This window comes from Eubalaena glacialis, chromosome 16 (genome assembly GCF_028564815.1).
Source record: "Eubalaena glacialis isolate mEubGla1 chromosome 16, mEubGla1.1.hap2.+ XY, whole genome shotgun sequence".
NCBI lineage: Eukaryota > Metazoa > Chordata > Mammalia > Artiodactyla > Balaenidae > Eubalaena > Eubalaena glacialis.
This window is the reverse complement of record NC_083731.1, coordinates 56,905,548-56,932,295: the sequence shown is the minus strand read 5'-3', so window position 1 is coordinate 56,932,295 and position 26,748 is coordinate 56,905,548. Positions and strand designations below refer to the sequence as shown.

General features: G+C 40.7%; 1 protein-coding gene across 1 annotated transcript; it reads right to left on the bottom strand.

The window, feature by feature from the left end:
• Window positions 1-17,626: 17,626 nt before the first annotated feature.
• Window positions 17,627-25,020, bottom strand: LOC133076360 (nebulin-like). Its single transcript, XM_061170913.1, is given in 3 exon segments — window positions 17,627-18,565; window positions 18,568-18,830; window positions 24,906-25,020. Coding segments are annotated over 3 exon segments (1,317 nt in total).
• Window positions 25,021-26,748: the final 1,728 nt, after the last annotated feature.

The following is a 26,748-nucleotide window of genomic DNA, read 5'->3' as shown; positions in this document are numbered from 1 at the left end:
CCGCGTAAGTCCTCTGCATCATTTTCCTAGCAGCCATTAGCAACTTTGGTGCTGATATGTGTTTAAGCAGGTTAGGGTTTTGACAGGTGAATGTGATGGAAGAAGAGAGGGGCAAGTGTGTGTAAGGTGGTTGTTGGGAGTGACAGACCGTGAAATCTAAACTGGGAAGCAGGGACATGAAAACAGAAGAGGAACGATGAACAGTAGAAAGTGATCACTTAAAAATGTTAAGAGTGTCAAAGTATTACTACAGTGTATGTAGCGGAACAGTGAGCTGGAAAGGTAGGAGGTGGTATTTAAGAAGAAGCATATTCAAGTTTGATTTTTGGTGCCATTACTGTGAGGTCAAGGACTAGACTCTGACCTTGGGTGTGGGTCTCTGAGGTGGGGTAAAGGTAATGCTTACTGGAGCTGGGAGGCCAAGGCCCAGAAGGCCAGGATGTGTCATCCTTGTGGATGTCAAGAATAAGTGAGAGTGGTGACAATTGTAGGCATCAGAAGACAGTGAGCAAAAATCTTCAAAGAGAGGAGCCTAGGAAGGGGGTCAGTAGATGACAGCCAAAGGAGTGAAGAAAATGTAGCAAAATGGAAGGTAGGAGAATCAAAGGATCTGGGCTTTGAAGGAAGAAAAAAGGCTTGCGTATGGAAATGAAGAGCACTCTATGCTTTACTTCTAGCCCTGAGATAAAAAGAGTGTGAGGGTTGCCAGGAGTGGTGTCCTCAGGGAACAGCCAGGTTTCATTAGACCAGAAGTGCAAGGTATATTCAAGAAGTTAGAGGCAGAGAGGAGTTTGCTGAGCATGGCTCTAGAATTCCTCAGGGCATATGAAGGGCTGAGAGAGAACAGGAAAAGTGAGGGACTGGGCAAGATCAGCGTTGTATGAGGGAGAGAGTCTGGAAAAGGGACTGAGAACAAGACCAGGGGACGAGGGATAAAATTGGAGGGAAGGTAGTCTTGTGACTATACATGGAAATTGGGCCCCTGGAAATTGTGACAACTGAGCCAAGGGGAAAGGACGGTTTCTTCTGAGGTCTCCAAAATAAACGTTCCCTCCCCACCCACCCCCCGTTGCTCTGAAATTGATACTGGCTCTCTTTTAAGGGATGAAGGGATTGCCAGAAGAGGTAAAAGGGGAGAGATACTGAAGAGAAGAGAAAAAGTATTTCTTCAGGTCATTTGCAAAACAGAGTTTTTTTCTGATCAGAATATTATTAACTGCCTTCCTTGACAATTTGCAAGGGATGGAAATTTTAAGAAGTAGCAATCCCTTATTAATATCCCCACTAGAGAATATCACTGCTGGTATTTTTGAAAAATTCTCACCTGTCTTCCCCAACACACATACATTTTAATCTTCACTGAGATGATATAGACATTGAAAATCACAGTGGAGGGGAAGAAAGCTGAGAAAGCTCACTTTCTAGAGACCGGATTTCTCCAGAAAAGTGGTGATATTAGCAGCAGAGAGTGGAAGGAGTAGGGGGACTTGGGAGTGTTAAGGAGAGTTGGCAATATCCACAGTGGCTGCAATGGTGATGTCAACAGGAAATCAACATGGGATGGATATTAACTGACCAACACTGAGCCTGTAGACCACTGAATTCTTCCATTTCCCCCAAGATTCTAAAAGTGGGCATTTTACTAACTCCCACTACTCCCCTACACCCAAATTAGGAAAGATGTCATTGAAAGCATCATTTATTCTAGAAAATTCCAAGCAACGTTTGAAAGATCACACCAGCCAAACTGAGTTTCAATTTCTCCCCTGTAACTGCTAACAAGTGTCACTGTTCAGTACTATGGGATGATTCTCCTTCTCTCCCTAACTGTTGACTTAAGAAATCAAAGAAAGAAAAGAAGAAATTAAAAGAAATAAAAAGTCTTTAATTCAGATCTTGACACATATCAAAAAGGAGGAAATGACTTTTAAAAGAATACAGTAGTCAACTTCTTTTGTCAGATACCATATGGTGAGGTGAGAGGAGGCCTGACTCCATGAAAAGCAAAGCTGCCCTGCATTCACCCCGAATTAAGTAATGTAGTTGAGACTTACTGTAAAAGTTTATATTTTCTGAGAGTGTATTCTTTCAAATGCACTCTGAAAGAATTCTAAAAGAATTATTTTCCTAAACAAAATTTCCGCATTTTAAGAAACTGATATGCTATTTTAAAAGTTTTTCTTTTGTACTTGTTGACTGTAATACAACTCCAAATAACTCTGCTATTGTTAAGAGTCTTACTCTCCAAGGCTATGATTCTTGCTCTCACTTTCTCTTGACAGCAGCATAGCCCAAGGTGGCAGCAGGTGCACAGAACTGCTGACCTGGAGGGCAGAGAGGTGGACAGTGCCAGGTGGGAGGGCTGCAGGGCCAGAGCAGGCAGGCCAGGGACAGGCAGGCAGCAGAAGACGGGCTCAGACACCTTGGGATCTGAGGCCCCTGACCAGAGGTGGAAGTTGGGGAGAATTAGTGCACAGGGACAGGACTGGGCAACTGCAGATGGAGAAGGGAGGAACTCACCACATCAGAGTAGCTCTATCCTTGGAAAAAACTTCCTGTCTGCCTTGCTTCTGAGTCTCTCTCAAGCCAGGGTGGCTGTGGGATAAATAAGCAACACAGACACATGACTGAGGTGAGGGGCTTTTTCCTTAGATGCAGCCTGAAAAAGAAATGCATATCAAATCCTCATGAATCTTTTCCCCTAAGGATTTGAATTTGAGATAAAAATTCTCCTGGGTTTGTTCTTACAGATTGGATAAGGGTCCCCAGTGAATAGATGTATTTTTTTAACCAGGCTTTAATTGTGTTCCTATCCATTATAAAGAGGACCCTCAAAGGACATCTTCTGCCCATGAAGTTTTAAGTCCTTCAAAAACCAAAGATGTCCTCTTATCTTTCCTTCATTGTATAAAGACACAGGGACAAAGGAGGAAAACATAGTCAAACTAGCACCCATGACTTTATTTTCTTTTCCCTCATTCTGATTCTTCAATGCCTTTCCTTTTTCAGTCCAACTCTAGAGTTTCTGCAAATTTCTCCTCTTATTCAGTGTTCCTGTGTATTTATAGCTGATAGCTAAGTCTGAGAATAATAATAGCTACCTTTAGAACAGTGCTCCACAAAAAGTACTCAATAAATAATCAACTGAATTAATTTGTAGATGATTGTCATTATTAGCTGAATAAGCACTTACTATCTGCTAGACTCTGCATTTAACATTCATTATTTTATTTATCTTCAAAATAATTTGAGATTGATACTTTTCTCCCCACTTTACAGAAAAGGAAACTGAGCCACAGAAAGGGTATGCTGCCTCTTTCAGCATGTACCAATATGACATGTAGTAAGTGGTGGAGCCAGGTTTGGAACTGTAGCAGTTTTGACCAGACTGTACTCTCAGTCACTAGGGTTTTAAATCCATATGGCCAGCATTGTGACCTAAGGTGGGGCTGGGAAAAGAAAAGCAGGCGTATAGAATCTAGGAGCTTTTAATGATATTTTGTAAGAATTCTTCTAAATTTTTTATTATTAATATTTCAAATAAAAAAATAAAGAGAATGGTATAATTGTTACCAAGTCCAAGCTCGGTCTGTTCGCCGCACGACAGGCCAATAAATCAGGAGACGAGGTGCTAAGGCAAGGAATAGCGACTTTATTCGGAAAGCCAGGCGTCCGAGAAGATGGCTGGCTAGGGTCCCCCAGAAAACCATCTTATCGGGGTCTGGATGCCAGTTTCTTTTATAGAATAGGGGAGGAGGTGAGGAAGTAAAGTAAGAAGGCCATTAGTTTTTCCTGGCTTGGCCAGCATCAGGGAGGGGAAGTGTTAATTTCTTCTTTTCTGCAGCCATTCACAGGTGGGCAGGGTCAGATTGTCTCCCTGTGAGCTGAACAAAGGCACTTTAGTTTAACATTCAGGCAGAGGGGCAGGGTTCCCTGGGCAGGCCATTATATGTGATTATAATAACAAAAGCAACGAAAAGCAAAAGTTAACGTCAAAGAAACAGATCCAACATGGAGTCAAAACTGGCTCTTCGCTGTTACGTAATGAGCATTCTCGTGTCATCACTCAACTTCAAAAATTATCAGTCTTGTTTCATGTGAACTTGTAGCCCCCACCAATGCCCTAAATCACTTGAAGTAATTCCCAGACATTGTGTCATTTCATCTATAAGTATTGTATATATCGCTGAAAGATCTGACTCTATGAAAATCCCTCAATATTATTATTTCAGCTAATAGATAAAATATAAAATAAAATTTTAAAATTAGGCTATTCTGATTCTTTAAGTACTTTTAGAAAGTATCAAATACTATTCTCATAAAGTGGAATGAAATAGGAGAAAGCTGTTCTCTAGTGCCCATAGGCATTTCTGAGACGTGGAAAGCCTAGGTGCCTATTTTAATGGGAGATATAACGCCGAAGGTAGGGTGAGGTGCTACAACTAAGGAGAGAAGTTTTGTATTAGGATATACACTGCAATTCAAGTATTGAGATTTTGTCCTTGAATATCATTCTGGGGAAAATGGACCTTAATATACATCTTATCTTTGGAAGATTTGTGATCTTCCATCTTTCAGTGCTACTAGTTTCCGAGGATGCCACGTTCTCCACAAATTGCTACCTACTGAAGTGATGTTTATTTTTGCTGTATAGATCTAGAGAGCCTTTGGCTCTACATCTCTGGTATTTTTTAACTGTATATTTTCTGGGACATAAGCAATCTGAAAATGGAAGGCTTTTCTGAACTACACACTTATTTTAAATTTGTATATTTGTATCAAATGGAGAGGTTCATTATTAGAAGGTTGTTTATAGAAATTGGGGAGTGACTTTTGAGTATCTTCAGTATCTTGAAAGGACACTGGATTCTCCATTAGACAAGCCCTTATTATTGTTTAACATTCCACACTTCCTTGTGTACTTAAGTGTCTCTCAAAATATATAGAACTAACGTTAAAAAAAAAAAAACACTATGAGTAGGGATTGTGTTTGACTCGAACATATAATGGGGACTAAAACAGACATAGGCTCAGCCCTCTCAGAAGAGATAAACATTAAACATATAATCCTCCTAAATAAAGTTAGAAACTGCGAAGGAGAGGAGTAAGATGCTGTAAGAAATAATAATGGAAAAGCCCCAATTGAATTGGAAGAGGAAGGTGACAGAAGCCCATAGTGAGGGAATGATGTATGCTGTGACCTGAAGGATGGCTGGAGTCAGCAAGATGAAGCATTTGAGGAAAAGAAAAGAGCACATGTAAAGCTCCTGAGGCATGCAGGAACTCAACAAGGTCAAGGACTCAAGCTGAGTCAAAAGGACAATGTGAAGTGGGAGAAGATGAGGTTGGAAAGATAGGCAGAGCCTTGTAGGTCATAGTAAAATACTTGAATCTCATATAAAATGAGAAGCCACTGAAAGGTGTTAAAGCTGGAGAGTGATTTGATCTTTTGAAATATTTTAAAGATTACCTTGATTGCTGTATGGAAGTTTCACAGTAGGGTCTTAAACAGAGGAATAGGGGAGACCAATTAGGAGGATATCACTGTCATCCAGGTAGGAGAATGTGTCCAAGGAGAGAGGAAGAAACCTATAGATGAAGGTATATTTTTGGACGTAGAATTCATGGGACCTAATGATGGATTGTTGATTCAGCTGCCAACATAGGGCATATTGAGATCAACATCATCCAGGCTCTTGGGCTTTTCACACACAAATCCCTTCTAAATATTGATGGCCTTGCCACTTGTATGGTCTCATATTATAACAATAATAATTTATACTATTAATTTTTGGCACCTACTAGGTGACAAGTACTGTGCTAAGTGCTCTACTTTGATGTTTCATTTAATCCTCCTTCTGATCCTATGGAGTATTATGATTTTTAGAGATTAGAAAATGAAAATTTACAGAGGTCAAGTGAAGTGTCCAGTCACATGGCTAATAAATAACAGATCTGGGCCTCAATTTCTTCTCTCCAACTTCAAAGGTTGTGATCTTATGGGCAGTAGGACATTGCCTCAGCATACCTACAGCAATAATGGTATGGTAGACTGACAGCTTCTAAAGTGGTTCCAACGTTCCTGGCCTCCTGTTGTTCACTCCTGTATGTAATCCCTTTCCCTTGTGTATAGGATGGACCTAGTGACTTGCTTCTAACAAACAAGATATGGCAAAAGTGATGGGATGCCGCTCTGACGTTAGATTATGCAAGATTGTGACTTCAGTCTTAATAACACTCTTGCTTGCTGGCGCTCTTTCCTACCCCTTTGCTCACGTGCTCTGATGGAGCAAGCTGCCATGTTGTGAGCTATGCTATGGAGAGGCCCACAGTGCAGGGAACAAAGGGTGGCCTCCGACCAGCAGCTCATGTGGAGCTGATTCCCACCAATAACCACATGAGTGAGCATGGAAGTGGCTCCTTCCCCACGTGAGCCTTGAGATTTCTGCAAACAAGTTGACATCTTGATTGCAGCCTGTGAGAGACTGAGCAGAACTAGTTAAGCCATGCCCAGGTTCCTGACGTACAGAGACGATGATATCATAAGTATTGTTGTTTTAAGTACCAAGTTGGGGAATAATTTGTCACACAGCAATTGATAACTAATACAAATGATAATGTCAATGTTAATAACATTAATAACTGTCATAACTTGCTGTATTTGTGTAATGTTTCAAACTTTCCCAAAGAAAAATCAAGTTTCAAAATAGTAAAATAAGAAAAGTACATTACTATTATCTTCCCCTAAGACATAGCAGCTGCACTGGAAAGTACCACCTGCATTTTTAAGGAGAAAAATTGGTTTATTCACCTGGTTTTCATTACCTTAATTCCATCTCTAAAACCATTTGAAACATGCTATCTAGCTAGGGAGTTATTTTCTTCTTTGTACTGAGTGATTAGTAAATAGACATGTTTAAACCATCTGGCCCAGGTGTTCTGTTGGACTTCAAATTCGTAGCAGCCAGTGGATTTCTAACCCTGTGCTGGGGTTTCAAAATCCCTATATCAATTCTCGCTCCAAGAGAAGGACACGGATTTTAAGCTGTCAATCAGTATTTGTGCCAGTTGAGATGAAATATAAGGGGCAAAAAAAAAAAAAAAAAAATTAACATAAGACCAGTGCTCAAATTGGGCAAGACCACAAAGAATTTTTCTAAAAAGTTTTCCCATGAGCTGAGGTGTTGGCAATGCAGTTCTGCACCAGGAACTCTGGTCTGAAGGGTTGGCATGAGGCCTCTGCCCACGGCTCCCTGTGAGCAAGTGAAACTAGACGAAGCACAAAAGAAAAGAAAAAAGATTAAATAATCTCATATTGCTATATAAAGTATCACTAAAAAGAAGAAGTTATATCTATTGAGCACCTAGTGTATATCTAGTACTGTACTAGATGCTTTTCATATTTTCACATTTATCTCCCTGATAATCCTATGAAGCATAACGTACCTCATTTTTAAATGAGTGAACCTAGAGTCAGAGAGGTTAAGTAACTTTCTCAAGATTCTGTAGCTTTGGAGGACCTTCAAGATGGCAGAGGAGTAAGACATGGAGATCACCTTCCTCCCCACAAATACATCAAAAATACATCTACATGTGGAACAACTCCTATAGAACACCTACTGAACGCTGGCAGAAGACCTCAGACCTCCCAAAAGGCAAGAAACCCCCGCGTACCTGGGTAGGGCAAAAGAAAAAAGAAAAAAAGAGACAAAGAATAGGGACAGGACCTGCACCAGTGGGAGGGAGCTGTGAAGGAGGAAAGGTTTCCACACACTAGGAAGCCCTTTCACTGGCGGAGACTGGGGGTGGTGAGGGAGAAGCTTCAGAGCCACGGAGGAGAGCGTAGCAACAGGGGTGCAGAGGGCAAAGTGGAGAGATTCCCGCACAGAGGATCGGTGCCGACCAGCACTCACCAGCCTGAGAGGATTGTCTGATCACCCGCTGGGGCGGGCAGGGGCTGGGAGCTGAGGCTTGGGCTTCGGAAGTCAGATCCCAGGGAGAGGATTGGGGTTGGCTGTGTGAACACAGCCTGAAGGGGGCTAGCCAGGAGGGAGTCCGGGGAAAACGTCTGGAACTGCCTAAGAGGCAAGAGATCATTGTTTCGGTGTGCGTGAGGAGAGGGGAATCAGAGCACCGCCTGAACAAACTCCAGAGATGGGCGCAAGCGGCATCTATCAGCGCGGACACCAGAGATGGGCATGAGACGCTAAGGCTGCTGCTGCAGCCACCAAGAAGCCTGTGTGCAAGCACAGGTCACTATCCACACCTCCCCTCCCGGGAGCCTGTGCAACCCGCCACTGCCAGGGTCCCATGATCCAGGGACAACTTCCCCGGGAGAACAGACGGCATGCCTTAGGCAGTTGCAACATCATGCTGGCCTCTGCCACCGCAGGCTTGCCCCACATTCCAAACCCCTCCTTCCCCATGGCCTGAATGAGCCAGAGCCCCCTAATCAGCCACTCCTTTAACCCCCTCCTCTCTGGGTGAAGAACAGATGCCAGAAGGCAACCTACACGCAGAGGCAGGGCCAAATCCAAAGCTGAACCCCAGGAGCTGTGTGAACAAAAAAGACAAAGGGAAATTTCTCAGCGCAGCCTCAGGAGCAGGGTCTTAAATCTCCACAATCAACTTGATGTACCCTGCATCTGTGGAATACCTGACTAGACAAGGAATCATCCCAAAATTGAGGCAGTGGACATTGGGAGCAAGTGTAGACTTGGGGTTTGCTGTATGTGACTGACCAGTTTCTGATTTTTATGTTTATCTTAGTATAGTTTTTAGGACTTGTTTTCACTGGTAGATTTGTTTATTGGTTTGGTTGCGCTCTCCTTTTTTTTTTTAATTACTTTTTAATTTTTTTATTTTAATAATTTTTTTTATTTTAATAACTTTATTTTATTTTATTTATTTATTATTTTCTTTCTTTCTTTTTTTTTCTCCCTTTTCTTCTGAGCTGTGTGGCTGACAGGGTCTTTGTGCTCTGGCCAGGTGTCAGGTCTGTGCCTCTGATGTGGGAAAGCCAAGTTCAGGACATTGGTCCACCAGAGACCTCCCAGCTCCACATAATACCAATCAGTGAGAGTTCTCCCAGAGATCTCCATCTCAACGCTAAGACCCAGCTCCAGTCAACAACCAGCAAGTTCCAGTGCTGGACATCCCATGCCAAACAACTAGCAAGGCAGGAACACAACCCCACTCATTAGCAGAGAGGTTGCCTAAAATCATAATAAGTTCACAGACACACCAAAACACACCACCGGATGTGGTCCTGCCCACCATAAAGACAAGATCCAGCCTCATCCACCAGAACACAGGCACCAGTTCCCTCCACCAGGAAGCCTACAAAACCCACTGAACCAACCTTACCCACTGGGGGTGGACACCAGAAACAATGGGAACTATGAAACCTGCAGCCTGCAAAAAAGGAGACCCCAAACACAGTAAGTTAAGCAAAATGAGAAGACAGAGAAATATGCAGCAGATGAAGGAGCAAAGTAAAAACCTACCAAACCAAACAAATGAAGAGGAAATAGGCAGTCTACCTGAAAAACAATTCAGAATAATGATAGTAAAGATGATCCAAAATCTTGGAAATAGAATGGAGAAAATACAAGAAACGTTTAACAAGGACCTGGAAGAACTAAAGAGCAAAAAAACAATGATGAACAACACAATAAATGAAATTGAAAATTCTCTAGAAGGAATCAATAGCAGAATAACTGAGGCAGAAGAACAGATAAGTAACCTGGAAGAAAAAATAGTGGAAATAACTACCACAGAGCAGAATAAAGTAAAAAGAATGAAGAGAATTGAGGACAGTTTCAGAGACCTCTGGGACAACATTAAATGCACCAACATTGGAATTATAGGGGTGCCAGCAGAGGAAGGGAAAAAGAAAGGGACTGAGAAAATATTTGAAGAGAGTATAGTTGAAAACTTCCCTAATATGGGAAAGGAAACCGTCAGTCAAGTCCAGGAAGTGCAGAGATTCCCATACAGGAAAAATCCAAGGAGAAACACACCAAGACACATATAAATCAAACTATCAAAAATTAAATACAAAGAAAAAATATTAAAACGAACAACTGAAAAACAACAAATAACGTACAAGGGAATCCCCATAAGGTTAACAGCTGATCTTTCAGCAGAAACTCTGCAAGCCAGAAGGGAGTATAAGGACATATTTAAAGTGATGAAAAGGAAAAACCTACAACAAGGACTACTCTACCCAGCAAGGATCTCATTCAGATTTGACAGAGAAATTAAAACCTTTACAGACAAGCAAAAGCTAAGAGAATTCAGCATCACCAAACAAGCTTTACAACAAATGCTAAAGGAACTTCTCTAGGCAGGAAACACCAGAAGGAAAAGACCTACAAAAACAAACCCAAAACAATTAAGAAAATGGTAATAGGAACATACATATCGATAATTATCTTAAATGTAAATGGATTAAATGCTCCAACCAAAAGACATAGGCTGGTTGAATGGATACAAAAATCAGACCTGTATATATGCTGTCTACAAGAGACCCACTTCAGACCTAGGGACACATACAGACTGAAAGTGAGGGGTTGGAAAAAGATATTCCATGCAAATGGAAATCAAAAGAAAGCTGGAGTAACAATTCTCATAACAGACAAAATAGACTTTAAAATAAAGACTATTACAAGAGACAAAGAAGGGCACTACATAATGATCAAGGGATCAGTCCAAGAAGAAGCTATAACAATTGTAAATATTTATGCACTCAACATAGGAGCACGTCAATACACAAGGCAAATGCTAACAGCCATAAAAGGGGAAATCGACAGTAACACAATCATAGTAGGGGACTTTAAAACCCCACTTTCACCAATGGACAGATCATCCACAATGAAAATAAATAAGGAAACATAAGCTTTAAATGATACATTAAACAAGATGGACTTAACTGATATTTACAGGACATTCCGTCCAAAATCAACAGAATACACTTTCTTCTCAAGTGCTCATGGAACATACTCCAAGATAGATCATTTCTTGGGTCACAAATCAAGCCTTGGTAAATTTAAGAAAATTAAAATCGTATCAAGTATCTTTTCCGATCACAACGTTATGAGACTAGATATCAATTACAGGAAAAAAACTGTAAAACTAAGAACACGTGGATGCTAAACAATACACTAGTAAATAACCAAGAAGCCTGAGGGTTTCTGTTCCTGCCCAGTCAGGATGGGGTTAAAGTAGCAGCTGATTAGGGGGCTCTGGCTCACTCAGGGTGGGGGAAAGGAGGGGTACAGAATGCGGGGCGAGCCTGCAGCGGCAGAATGTGATGTTGCAATAGTGTGACGTGCGCCACGTGTTCTCCTGGGGACGTTGTCCCTGGATCATGGGACCCTGGCAGTGGCAGGCTGCACAGGCTCCCTGGGGAGAGGTGTGGATACTGACCTGTGCTTGCACACAGGCTTCTTGGTGGCTTCAGCAGCAGCCTTAGCGTCTCATGCCCATCTCTGGGGTCCGTGCTGATAGCCGCAGCTCGCCCCCATCTCTGGAGCTCGTTTAGGCGGTGCTCTGAATCCCCTCTCTTCACGCACCCCGAAACAATGGTCTCTTGCCTCTTAGGCAGTTCCAGACTTTTTCCTGGACTCCCTTCCAGCTAGCTGTGATGCACTAGCCCCCTTCAGGCTGCGTTCACGCAGCCAACCCCAGTCCTCTCCCTGGGATCTGACCTCCAAAGCCCGAACCTCAGCTCCCAGCCCCCACCCGCCCTGGCAGGTGAGCAGACAAGCCTCTCGGGCTGGTGAGTGTGGTCTGCACCGATCCTCTCTGCGGGAATCTCTCCTCTTTGCCCTCTGCACCCCTGTTGCTGCGCTCTCCTCCGTGGCTCCGAAGCTTCCCCCCCCACCTACCCCCGTCTCCTCCAGTGAAGGGGCTTCCTAGTGTGTGGAAACTTTTCCTCCTCCACAGCTCCCTCCCATTGGTGTGGGTCCCATCCCTATTCTTTTGTCTGTTTTTTCTTTCTTCTTTTGCCCTACCCAGGTACGTGGGGAGTTTCTTGCCTTTTGGGAGGTTTGAGGTCTTCTGCCAGCGTTCAGTAGGTGTTCTGTAGGAGTTGTTCCACATGTAGATGTATTTCTGATGTATTTGTGGGGAGGAAGGTGATCTCCACGTCTTACTCTTCCGCCATCATGAAGGTCCTCTCCCATAGAAATGGTTTTAAAGAGGGTCCATTTATACCTAGATCACTGGCTCATTACGAAAGATAAAACTCAGGAACTGCCAGGTGGGAGAGATGCAGAGGGCAAGGTATAAGGAGAGGGCTCGTAGCTCCCACGCCCTTTCCAGGCTGCTGTTCTCCCCAAATCTCCGTGTGTTCGCTGTGATATTCACTTTATTGTAGTGGTCTGGAACCAAACCTGCAATATCCTCAAGATATGCCTATAATTAAAGAGTAAGAGTAGTAGTGAATGAGAACTGGGACCAACCCAACATCACACAGTTGACACACTGACAATAAAGGATACTTTCAGAAAGTAGGAGGAATTTCAGGTATCTGCAACACACTTTGAGAAGATAAGAGCCACTAGAATACTGATTTAGAGTGCTCAGTAAATTCTAGAATACATTTAATTTAGTTTATGAATTACCACGTTTTAGTAATTATCTGTAAGGAGAATGTTTTGGGCTGCACATTACAGAAAACTCTAGCTTAAGTTGGAGTTAAGCTTAAATGGCTTAAGCCATAAGAATATTGTTTATGTAATAAAAACCTGGATGCACATGGTTTGGGGATTAGATCAGCAGCTTCAAATTTTAGGGCACTTAGTTGATGTTTCTTCCCCACAGCACAAGCATCATGTCCCCAGGCCTCAGAACTAAGAAGCAACAGAGTGGCCATTGTGGTGAGAGAGCTCCTCGCACATGCCTGTCTGCTTCTGCCAGGGAGGCAAATCTTTCCTAGAAGCCTACCCATGAGACCTCCACTAATGTCACATTGACCAGAACTGGGTCCTATGGCTGTGTAAGCTGCAAGAGAGACCAGGAAAATATATAGTTTTTTTCAGCTTCTAGAGAGAGAGAATTGGGCAAGGAAGGAGGAAGTTAGGAATGACTGTTGGTTAGTTCTTTAATAAGTGTTGGCCATATTACTCCTTGTTTGAAATCCTTTACTTTCTCTGGATTTCTTACAACATAAAATCAAGACTCCTCATCATGGCACAAGTCTTTCATGAAAGACCTCCTCTGCCCACCTCTCTAGCCTCATTCCCTACCTTGTCTCACAGGCAATTTGGCTTCTGATCATCATGGATCAACTGCAGCTCCTACATCTCAGCATTCTGTCGTATGCTTTTCTATTCACCCTTTAAAGACATGGTCTCTGAAGTATTTTCCAGCCTTCTCTATGACTCCAGTAAAGAGTCATACTCTCCTCTAAGTTCCCATGGCATCCTGTATTCTGCTAAAGCATTTGATCACATTGTTTTGTACCTGCTTGTTTGTCAGTCTTCCTCACTAAAACCTGAAGGACAGGGATTTTATTATGCTCATCTTTGTGCAGCACCTTGCACAGTGCCAGGCATGTAATAACAGCGCCATAAAAACTTGCTGAATGAATAAATGAATGGTTGGGTGAAAGAATGAATCATTTGATATTACCTAATCCTTGATGTCCTAGGTATACATGTCCTGGATGTAGGCACAATTTTGTTTCCTCTTTCTTTTTCCTTCGGCAGCTTAGTCTTCCTGCATGTTTTGTCCTGGATACTCGCCTTACCTGTGTAGCACAGAATGGAGGGGCTGTTACTTTGCCCACCGTCATCCCCTTGCAGGCTTCTTCCTAAGCTTCGGCTCAGTCTGACACTTGGCTGCATTTCCTCTCCCTTTATTTACATAGGTCTCTCTGTGTTATCTGTCTCCAATACCAAGGCTCCACAGTCTCAACAGGCCTCAAAAAGACCCTGTCTGCTGAAGTAAGCCAACCTCATCACTTTGTTACTGATTTCACCAATAGCATTTTTCTCACTCTATTCTTTAACCGGAGAGAATGTTTATCTGCATGAGGAAAGATTGTTATAAAAGGACAGATTGGTTTTCTATCTGAGAATCTTTATCATATCCTTACTTGCATGGCTCAGTTATGCCTGGAATGGAGCGGGGGTGGGGGTCAGCAGGAAACGTTTCCTCCTTTCTGCCTGTTATTTATTTAAGATTTTGAAAATGCTCTCTTACCCTAGGAGCGAGGTAATGCTACTCTTCCCAAATGTTCTCACCGACTTTCAAATGGCTTACATACTGATTTCTCCAGACTCTTGACCTAATGTATTCTACACAATATGAATCTGAGGCTGAATTTCTAGGTGCAAACAGGGTGTAAGAAGTTGAAAGGCTTTGTACTCAGGGCTCAGAATTAAGACAAGCTGAAGGACTTGTTGTCAAAGGACAGGGGAACAGAAACAGTGCAGAGGTGACAAGGGTGCAAACCTCTCAGCTACAACCTGAGTTTTCATAACTTGTATTGACTTCAGTATGATTGATTAATTAGGGAACATTATTTACATTTATAGATTGCATTGGCTATAATTGGGCCGAGACTGGGAATTAGCATCAGTCAGAACCAAACTGCTGCTCTGGTTGCAGCCAGCATTGTTTAAATGCTTAGGTGGTAAGACAATGGATGATGAAGGTGATAAGACCTTCTAAAGAAGGTCTTTAGATAAGCACTGTGCTGATGGTAGCTCTGGTAAAGAAAAGCAATTAGTCCTGTGGTGCAGTGGAACTGGGTTTCCAAAAATATGGGGGAGATTTTAGTTGTCAAAATAACTGGTGTGGTGTGAGAGAATTACTGGCAATTAGTGGGTGGAGACCAGGGATGCCAAACTCACTGCAATGCACAGAACAGATCTACACAAGGAAGAATTGGCTTGCTTCAAATTTAAACACCAAAAGTTACATGTCCACAGTCTACTCCTGCCCAAAGGATAGATATGGCACCTGGAGAAAAAGCAATGTATTGGGTTTGTAGCTATACACAAAATTCTTCAAGGAAGACCTTTATTGGGGATATTTTGAAGCCTGAAAGTCTATGGCTCTCTAACCCTCTTTCTCACTGAAACAAATTTTTTTTTTAGTTTACTTTTCACTCATGTAACAGGAGGTTTCTTAAGAAGGCAACTAACAACCTCTTTTAGCAAGACAGACAATACACATTCCCTTAACCACAAGTGGCTTTACTGTATGTACTTGTCAGTTATCTCCACTTTGGGCAAGTTTTCCATTGAAAAGAAAACCATGGTTGTGCAAGAGGAAAATGTTGGTCAACTTACACTTCTTTTAGATGTTATAAATAAATCTGGAAGTGTCTTTAATTTGCCCTCACTTTAGGATAAAATTTAGCTCAGTACAGTTATTGTTTCTTGGCACTTTAAAAAAATTATTTATTTTATTAAAGTATAGTTGATTTATGATGTGTTAATTTCTGCTGTACAGCAAAGTGATCAGTTATACATATATATACATATATATATTATTCTTTTCCATTATGGTTTATTACAGGATACTGAATGTAGTTCCCTGTGCTATGCAGTAGGACCTTGTTGTTTATCCATTCTATGTATAAGAGTTTACATCTGATAATCCCAAACTCCCAATCCATCCCTCCCCCTATTCCTCCTCCCCATTGGCAACCACAGGTCTGTTCTCTAGATCTGTGAGTCTGTTTCTGTTTCGCAGATAAGTTCATTTGTGTCATATTTTAGATTCTGCATACAAGTGATATTTTATGGTATTTGTCTTTCTCTGTTTGTCTTACTTCGCTTAGTATGACAATCTCTCGGTCAATCTATGTTGCTGCAAATGGCATTATTTCATTCTATTTTTATGGCAGAATAGTATTCCACTGTGTATATATATTGATACCACATCTTTATCCATTCATCTGTCGATGGACTTTTAGGTTGTTTTTAAGTCTTGGCTATGTAACTAGTGCTGCTGTAAATATAGGAGTGCATGTATCTTTACAAGTTATAGTTTTGTGTGGATATATGCTCAGTAGTGGAATTGCTGGGTCATATGTTAGTTCTATTTTTAGTTTTTTGAGGAACCTCCATACTGTTCTTCATAGTGGCTGCACCAATTTAAATTCCCACCAACAGCGTAGGAGAGCTCCCTTTTCTCCACACCCTCTCCAGCATTTATTATTTGTAGACTTTATATGATTCTGACCCATGTGAGGTGGTATCTCACTGTAGTTTTGATTTGCATTTCCCTGATAATTAGCAGTGATGAGCATCTTTCATGTTGGCACTTTTTCTTTTTTTCAATGCATCTTCTCATGCTGCTGAAAAGTCAGTGCTTAAGTTAATGCCCATTTTGGAAGTTAATCTGTCTTTTCTCTGTTTACTTCTAAGATTTTCACAGGGTTCTTATGTTTGGTTACTTTATCCTGCAATTTTACTACATGTTTAAGAGTAATTTATTTTTATTTATCTTGTTCAGAATAATGTGTGCTCCTTTACTCACTTCTGGAAAGATCTCTTAGCCATCTGTCTTCATGCCCAGATCTTTTTATTCTATCTATTACTTCTTCTAACTCTTCTTTAATATCATATATCTTTTTATTTCTCTGTGCTGTGTTCTGAGTTATCTCCATAGATTTATCTTTCAATTCACTAAATTTTTCTTCTATCTAAAGAGATCTAAATTATTATTTAGCATCTATTGATTTTTTTAAGTGACTCTGTTCTTTCCTTTTTATCATTTTTTTAATAGTCTAACTTGTTTCAGTGTTAATGAACTGCTCATTGAAATATATATATATATATATATATATACACACACACACACACACACTATATTTTTGAGCATTTTTAAATTGTTTATATTAAAGTCCCCTTTAGATTTCTTTATTGTCATATTTGTGAAATCTCCAGTTTTTGGTGGGGCTTTGGTTTATCCCCTTCGGCTTCTCTTTTTGGCCACTAAATTTCTCATATAATTACTGCTTATAAGACTCATTTTTCCATAAGACTCATTTTTTGTTTGTTTGTTTGTTGCAGATTTTATTAGTTACTAGCTTAACACCAGTTTATATTGACTATCAGCTTTATAACTAACTTCAGAACTGGATTAGAAATAAGATTGTCAGCAGTCAGCAAGGAAAAGGTGAATACCTGCCATTTTTAAAAAAAATGTGTTTAACATGTTTAGAACTCTTGATTTAGAAAAGAAATACTGTTAAACATTTCATAATGGAGAAAGATTCTGGGTTGATGCAGCAATAATATAACAACAATACAGAAACTTTAAAAATGTCTATTCTGAAATTAAACATTTTAAAACCCAAAGGAAAATTTAATAATGGCAATTAAAAGACCTATGGGTTTAATGTTGTCTCAAGTTTTATGTGCAAGTCCAGAAGATAGAAGTCTAGTTTAATAATTGGACAAATTAGTTGTACTAACCTTTGTTTTACTGGTGAATTATTGGGGTACATATAGAAACAAGTTAAGGGATGGTACAACCATGAATCATATTGACACAAAAACCACTAGGCAGCTTCAGAACTCGGGGAATAGTGGAGAGTCTAAACTGAAATACTGACGGCAAGATTGTAGATGCTGTAGACAGGTGCAGTGCTTTGAAGTTCCTAAATAGCTTCAACATAGTTGGCTGGGAGCATGACGGTCCTGCCAGTCCTCTGCACGGTGCCATACGTCCAACCTTCATCAACAACTTGAACGTTTACAATGGCATCTCCATCTCTGAAGGACACCTCATCTGCATCTGCAGCCATATAGTCATACATGGCACGGAAGATTTTTCCAGCAGTAGATGGATGAGATGGGATGGAGGATACCGTTGTCTGCTGGGTAGCAACTGAAGATGATCGTTGCTGTGGGAGGTCTGTGGTTTTTGCATGTTTGTAAGTTGGTGAGGTTGCAGAGAAGAAGACGCCCCCGTCACTGTAGGTGGAGAGGTGGGCATCTTCTGAATGCTCGGACTTCTCCTTGCCGCTGCTGACGCTCAGTGCACTGGCAGATCGAGACTGCTCCCGGCTCTGGCGCTGAGCTTGTGCATTAATCATGTGTAAGCTTCGGGACTGAATGTTGTCTTCTGCTGGATCATAGTCAAAAATTGAGCCAGGATTTGTACGCCAGACACGTAAACCTGTAGTAGTTTCCTGATCCTGGTCATTCCGTTTTTGTTCCATTTCTACCACTTTTCTCTGAATACCTCGGTAGTTAATGTCACTGAAGTCCTGTGTGTTCTTCTTTACTCGTTCAGTGATGGGGTCTATCACAACTGGTGTGAAGCAACCCTTGTGTTTCTCAAAGTCTTCATGATATTTCACTGTTGAGATGTGGCGTTGGATCTCCCTCACCTGTCTCATCTCTGGCATGTCCAAGACATAGGCAGCTTTGCCTTGTATTTGTTTCTGGAAGCTATCAGAATAAAGCACCGAGCTAAAGTTCTCTTGATTGTGTTTGACTCTCTCAACCTCTGGAGTGACAGGGGTTGGAATGCTTGTTCCCAAGTTTTCTTTGTGCAAAACTGAGCTGATGTGCTTCTGTGTCTCCTTGACACGCGCTTCACTTCAGGCAGGTCTGGGATGGGGGTTCCTTGTCCAACCGCCTCCTTATACTTCACCGAGCTAATATGGTCCTGGGTTTGCTTCACTCTCATCATCTCAGGTGTCTTTCCAATCGCCGTTCCTGGTGAGACATCTTCTTTATATAAAACCGAGCTGGAATTCTTTTGATTTTCTTTAACATGCAGTATTTCTGGTGTGTCTTGAACAACTGTAATTTTAGACTCATAAGACTCATTTTTCCTGGCAGTTTCACATGGGCCTGGAAGTCATTCCTCAGGGGTGGTTTCACATTGCCTGGACTGAGGTTCTGAACTAATTATCATGTTTTTTAGTTTTTTTGCATATTGTGGGTAGAGTGAATTTAGATCCTTTCACTTGAGCATAGATTTGATTCCTCCGTGTGGACTATTTCCTCCTGATCCCAGGCAGATGGCTGTCTCGGGGCTGTCAGACCCGTGGCAGGACAATTCTTTCTCACCTTCTACCTTTAGGCAGGGAATGGAGTTCTTGCTGTGCAAGGATCTGCACTTTGAGTCTCATGTCCACAAAGCATCAAGACCCTGATTACGGTATCCTGGTGCCTCGTGGACAGTGCAACTTTATTTCTTTTTACTCTAAGCCTTTCAATTCCTTCTTCATTTATGTAGCCTGGAGATTTTTTTTCTAGAGTTGAGGTTGGCTACATACTATTAAAGTAATGTAAAACGTTTTATTCAGATGTTTGTATTTTCGTTTTTGTTGGAGAAATAGAGGGGTTTTCCTCTTCTGTGTAGCCTACCATTTTAACTGGAAGTCATTCCAGGCCTTTTTTTCTGCCCCAAATGTTTTATACTCTGAGAGAGATTTGGTGTGCAAGAAATGGTTCTCAAATTGTTCTATAATTAATGTATACACTGTATTCTGGCCAATTTGAACCTTGTATAAAGGAGCTTCAAATCAACATTATGAAAAACACATAGAGCAAGAAACCAGTGCTGATTTGGTGGTGTGTCAATTTGCTTACTCATTTTATAGTGGAATTTCTTTTTCTCTTTTTCACCACTTAATTGCCTGTTAGGCTTATCTGAGAAATTGATTCTTTATAGTTCTGTAATTAAGTGAAGTAGTCTTGGGCTTTGGTCTCAGTAGATTCTGGGTTTAACTCTAACTGTGCCATGTTCAAATGTTCAGGTCACATAATAGGCACTCAATAATCACTTGCTGAAAGACGAAATGAATGAATGCATGATCTTACTGAATATCAGTTTGCCCCAATTAAAATATGAATAATAATAGTAACCACCTTATAGGGCTTTGAGAATCAAGTGAGCTCATCCTTGTAAAGAATCCAACATAATGTTTAGCATAGAATAAGAGCTCAATAAATGTTCTCTATTATATTGCATAGAGTTGCATATAATGCACACCTCAGGGCACGGACACAGAAGAATTTAAGTAATTATGCATTCTTTACTTTCTCTTTTATTTCCCCTATCACTTCCATTATCTCTATCTTCTTTAGAAAAATGTCTACCCTTTATAGGGTTGTGCTTATAGATGGTAATAAGATCCCAATTTGAATTGATAGTTCTGATTTCTCCCCAGCCTAAATTTCTGGGAAAAAATAAAATCTGACACTTTGTATATTAATGACAATGGAACTTCAGATAAGAATTTATTACAGTATTAGAAAAATTGAACCAAGAAAGCAGAAACTAAGTAAAGGTCTAGCATCTCTGTTCAGTGGAAATACCATATCATATTATTCTAAAAGAAAAAAAGGCTTTCCTGATTTAATAGATATTAAAAACAAGGGAGAAATTTTTTAAAAAGAGTTCTGATTTTCACTTGTTACTTTTTTAAAGGGAGTTAAAATACCTTAAAGAAAAATAGATTATAATATAGTTTTGTGCCATTATATTCTCTTTAGTATTCAACTACAATTTATGTAATTTAAACTATAAATTTTAGAATTCTATTGTATTTCCTTGCTCAATAATAAATACAGAAAGTTATAGTGCCATCTTGTGAAAAAGATGCAGAACTGCATTGTATTACCTTATTTGACTAAATTGAAATAGGTAGAGAAAGGGCTATAGAGCTAGAATTGTGTATAATAAAGATTAATCAGCATATTTCTGTTAACTTAGCTAGACTTAATGTTAAAAGAAATAGAATGTAGGTGGGTTTTCCACCCTCCCAGATTTTTCTGCAGCATGGATAATAGCCAAAGAGGAAAGGTTAACGTACTGAATTGAAACCATGCAAGAGGACTTACCAAATTTCAGACCATTTTGATTCCAAAGGGAGAAAGAAGAAGAGAAATAAATTATGCCTGATGCTCTGAATTGCAAAGCTGTGTACATGATTGAACCAAAGTGGTTGCTAAACACAATTGAGAGAAGAGAGAATTGCTCTGGATAAACGCCCGCACTGTGTACACACCAGAGCCTATATGAGGCAGGGACACCCTCTACTTGTCATAGAAAAGAAATCTGGGGAGCTGACAGAGGTTATTGTAACTTACAGAAAAGAGTTATCCTATATGAATAAAAGTGACTCCAGAATATTTACTTTGTTACAGGAAGAGCCAGGAAATATTTGTTTTTAGGCTCAATATGAAGCACGCTAAGTTCCAGGGCCTTTGAATGATTTGATACAATAGATACAAACTGCTACTTGCCCGCTGATTCTGGAGCACTCTTCTTGCCTGCTTATATTAGAACCCCCCACATGCATGCATGTTGAAACAGCTGGACATTGTCATTGGGTGGTGCAGAGATCTGGAGAAGGATTTGAATTTGAGGTTCAACAGGGGGCTAAAGGGAAAGAACAAAGAAAGATTGTGCTGCCGAATCAGATCTGGCTGCTCGCTGCTCAAAGATCAACACTCGAGAGAGGCAAATGTTGGTAGATAGGAAAGTTGCTTTCAATTGAATGCAGGCAATCTGGGGAGATGGTGGACTCAGTGTCCCCCAAAAACACCTTCGAAGATTATGCTTGGCCATGAAAGATTTAAAGGGAAAAGGGGAAGTAATCTCAGTTAATCATTGAGATGGGGGTCAGAGTCATTGCCATCCCCCACTGTGTGCAGGCTTGTTTGCAGGCTTATTGACTTCTTGTTATTTTTCTTTAGATGCTCTCTTGTTCACTCAGTTTGTTCACACAGTTGGCAAGATTACTGAAGGGAAAGCTAGGGAAGAGATCTGGTCATCTGTTAGTTACTTATTCTTTACTTCTACTTCTTTTATCTGTGGGAAGAGCCAACAGGTTAGGCAAGGTATTGTGTGACCAAAACATTTGAAAGGTGTGCTCAGCGGAAGATGAGTAGAGTGTAGGGGCACCTGGTTTAAGGTTAGTGACAAAGCAGAAGGGGCCTCCTGTAGAGAAAGAGCTCTTTCCTATCAAAAGCTGCTTACAATTGTTCTTGTTAGGATGGGCCAACAGAGAGAAAGAAAATGAAGACGAGAAGACAGAATCTGGGAAGCAGTGAGGGTCAGAGGTGGGAGGTGATTAGGTCAGGTGAACGGGTGGTAATAGCACTCAAAATGGAATCTCACTTTTGTGGTATCATTTTTACGGCCAAAAGATAGCTTCTGGGAAGTATGCTGAAGAAAACACCAAGGATAAAGAAAAGACGAGAGAATAGTAATAATGAAAGACTTCATTTGAAAAACAAAATTGGATTATTTCCTTCTGATCCTGCTCCTATTGCCAATATTTTGAGTTCCTTCACTGATTTGAAGGCCCATGGGAGTTGTCAGATAAATAATTTCACTGCCTCCACTCCCTCCTATATGTTTAAGGAAGTGGTCCTGCACATGCAGTGAGGCATGAAACTGAAGGAATTTTATTCCTAAAAACTTGCTTTGAATTTTCTTGCCTTCATGGATTTAACTTAGATCCTTTAATGCTATAATAATTTGGTTTCATATTGAATGTCCTCTGGGCTTTCATTGTCATTTATTTTTTTAAGAAGTTTTCCATGAGTTCAAAATAATCTTTCTGGTGAAAAGGCGATTCAATTATAGAGACAGCATAAAAGGAACCCAACATGATACAATTCTCTAGTGAGATCAGATCTTCTGCTAAACCCAGATGATTTTATAAAACCAAGATTTGTATTTGCATTTTGAGACACTCGACTGAAAGGCTTGATCAGAACATAAAGCATCAAATAAAAGTGAATCTTTCATCTACATAAGGCAGAGCTGAATTTAAGAGTTTGACTCATCTAGAGCCATAAGTTGCCATGACACGCCATTTAACCAGATTTGAAAGCACATTTGATAGACACCAGATCTCCTTCTACTCATAGGCAGAGGAGAAAATGTCCAGTTCCTTCCACCTCATGGAGAAGATTTCCCACACCACAGGAATGGCTAACACACCTTCCCAAACTTACCACAGTAGTGAGTAGATTTAGCTGTAACTAGTTTCATTTTAAATGGCACCATCCTCTGAAGACCTAACTGCTGATACAATATTTAAACTATGGTTCCACCAGTTAATGGTAATGTGACTTCAATCTCTCTGTTTCAGTTCTATTCAAATGGGATAATATGAGTACCCATTTCATAGGCTTTTATGAGCTATCACAGTGCTTGGCATATTTTAAGCTTTTCATGCATGTTAACTATTATTATGATTATATACAAAAAATCAACATATAAGTGTAAATGTGTAACATGTATATGTTTATATACTACTAGTGTTCATAAGGATGAGATCATAGAATCTGGCATTGTATGCCTGGAAAATTGAATTTCCTGAGGGTGACTGATAACCATGGATGAGAAATTAGAAGCCAGGATGAAGGAATTCTGCAAAGGTTTAAGTGAAACAAAAGAGAAGTATGAGGGAAATAGTGGTGCAGAAAGATGCTTTTGTAGACATAGGAGAATATTAGTTGGAGTAGGTGTGTAGCAAATGCTTAGAGTAGGAGTTGATGGCAGAGGTTTAAAGCAGGACCAGAAATACTGAAATGAATCAGGAGCAGTCTAAGGGAGGTTACTGAGGAAGCAGTGCAGACCAGAGAAATTTGGGAAACCTCTTTCCATTCTCAGTTTCTCACATATTTATCATAGCATCTGTAACTCTTTATTATTTGTTTATATTTCAATCTTCCTCTATGGCTATTCAAAATGGACTCACCTGGGAGACTTTTAGAAATGCAGAATCTCAACCCCACCTCTGACCTATTGCACCTGCAGTTTTAACAAATGCCCAGGTATTTCTTATGCAGTCAGTTTGAGAAGCACTGCTTTCCTAAACTTTAAGCTTCTAGCATGGTGCCTGGCACTTAGTCAATGCTTAATGGAAGTTTATTGAATGAATTAAGTTGAATTCCTGGAGGCCACCAAACAGAGTTTCAGGTGGAGATGGAAAATGGCATTTTAACGCCAAACCAAAGCCTTCACCTAGAGCTAAACTTCTACAGTGACTACAGAAACTAAAAAAATTCATCTGCCTTGTCCAAGGGGTAGAAATAAGGTTCTGTAAGAGGAAAAATAGAGGATTGGAGCTGGGATGCAAGTGGCCCTGTGAGCGAAGCCCAGGAAATAGCCCACAGAGACCCTGTGAATATAGCTCCTATCATGAGACTCCTTCCACAGCACTACATGTATTATGTTCTTAAAACAAATGATTCCTTGTGTCCTACACTGAGGGAGACCATGTGTGGTAGTGGCAGAGGCCTGAGTGGGGGACAGGCAATCCCGCACTACTTCTAGAGGAGGGAGGTTGTCAGGGAGCTTTGTTTAGAGAATTGCCTCAGGGATCTGAAATTGCAAAAGGATTAAGTGGAAGAGGCCCCTAACCTGTTCCTCCTGGACCACATTTTTAGATGCACGTAGAAATTGCTGCTTAAACAAGATAGTTCATCTTAATATCTGCTTTTGGAGTTGAACCTAACTCACTGGGGTGTGCTGACAAGGATTTTGAAGTGTTCTCTCAAAATATAAATTTAAAATGTTCATTTTCCAGGCTTCCTTTTTAAAAACAGTATCCCTAATTAGGAATTTGGGAGTAACATAGACCTGCTATTATATATAAACAACAAGGACCTACTGTATAGCATAGGGAACTATACTCAATATTTTGTAATAACCTATATGGGAAAATAATCTGAAAATATATATCTATCTATCTGAATCACTTTGCTGTCCACCTGAAACTAACAACATTGTAAACACTGTAAATCAACTATACTTCAATAAAAAAAATTTTTTTTAAAGTATCCCTGTGTTTTAACTTAGCTTTGAAAAACCAGAATCACCTTTCATCCTTTCCCCTAACATAAAATCTACCCTTAATTCTTGCCTAATCTCTGTCTTGCATAAGTTTCTCCTTTTACTTTTGTAGAGGCACTCCTCTGATTCAGAAGTCTGGAACAGTCTCAGTGCTGGAAATTTGGCACCAAGGTTGTGTCTCTGGTGTCGGGTGGAACTGGCCTTGACTTCCTGCTCCATTCCTTGTTATATGCATGACCCTAAATTACTTACCCTCTCTGCTTCAGTTTCCTCATTTGAAAAATGGCAATAATGGTGGCATTTTCCCTCATAGAATTGTCACATAGGGATAGGATAGTGCTTGTGTGTAAATTAAATGTATACTAGTGGCTAGGAGCACAGATTCTGGAGCTGAACTGCTTGGGTAAATGCTCCACTGCTGCTAGCTCTGTGTCCTTAGGCAAACTGTATCACCAGTCCATGACTCAGTCTTCTTATTTGAAAAATGGTGATAATGATAGTATTTACCTCGTAAAGGTTTAATGAGAATTAAATGAGCAAAGTGCTTCATAGTGTTTGGTGCATTGTAAGTGTTATGCATGTGTTTCTTAATTTAAAAAATGCACACAAGATGTGCTCAATAATTGTTTTTCTACTGACTGTCCTTATTTTCATCACTGCATCAATTCATCCCATTGATCCCTTATGAATCTTCCTAAAACACCTCTCTCAGCATTAGTTAGAATGGTGTGGCCACAAATAACAGGAAACCTAACCAGTAGCGGCTTAAACTATAATGTATCTACTGTTTACTTAACTGGTCATCTGGGAGTAGGCAGTCCAGGAATTGATTCAACAGTTCAATAATGTCATCAAAGACCCAGGCTTCTCAAATCCTCAGTATGTTAGAGATCTTTCTTCAAGATTGCTGCTGAAGCTCTAAGCACGGTATCTGTACACAACAGAATTCACAGGATGAGTTCAGCAAGGGGAACAAGATGGAGGAGAGAACAAAAATGATTTTCCCTTTGTATATCTTTCTCTTTTAAAAAATTTTATTTTCCAGAAGCACTCAGTAGATTTTCCTCACAACTCATTGCTCAGACTTGGGTTACATTGTCAGAGCTGGTGGTCTTCATCCCTTGAGGCTGGGCAAACCAAAGGAAGGATGGAGGTGGGGAGGTATTAATAGTGTCTGCCACACTTTCATCAAGTCACTTTCTTGCCCTGCTTTAAAACCTTTTCATGGCACCTCATTGCCTGCCAAAAAAGCTCTAGCCTTCTTAGTTAGGTATTGAGACTCCTCCATGAGATGCGGCCCTTCCATTTTCTCCATGGGTTCACCTCCATGGGCCTCTTCCTTAAGTCTATTCTGGTTCCAAGCCATCCTATCAGCCATGACGTACACTGCCTTGTATTTTCCTGCCCTCCTCTCCCCATGTCTTATTGCCTGTAATATGTTTGTCAGTTCTCCCTTTCCAACCACCGTGACATACATGCTTCCCTGCTCATCTCTGCATGTAAAAATTCAACCTTTTCTTAAAGGTCCAGATCAAATGCCTTCTCTTCTACTGAAAACTTGTCTTATCCTCCAGAGCAGAAAGACCTTTCCTTCCTTCACATTCCTCATGTTGTTGTTGTTTTTTAATTTTATGTATTTTTGCCTGCGTTGGGTCTTCGTTGCTGCGCGCAGGCTTTCTCTAGTTGCGGCGAGCAGGGGCTACTCTTCGTTGTGGTGTGCGGGCTTCTCATTGCGGCGGCTTCTCCTGTTGCGGAGCACGGGCTCTAGGCGCGAGGGCTTCAGTAGTTGTGGCTCACAGGCTCCAGAGCGCGGGCTCAGCAGTTGTGGCGCATGGGCTTAGTTGCTCTGCAGCATGTGGGATGTGGGATCTTCCCGGAGCAGGGCTCGAACCCACGTCCCTTGCATTGGCAGGCGGATTCTTAACCACTGGGCCACCAGGGAAGTCC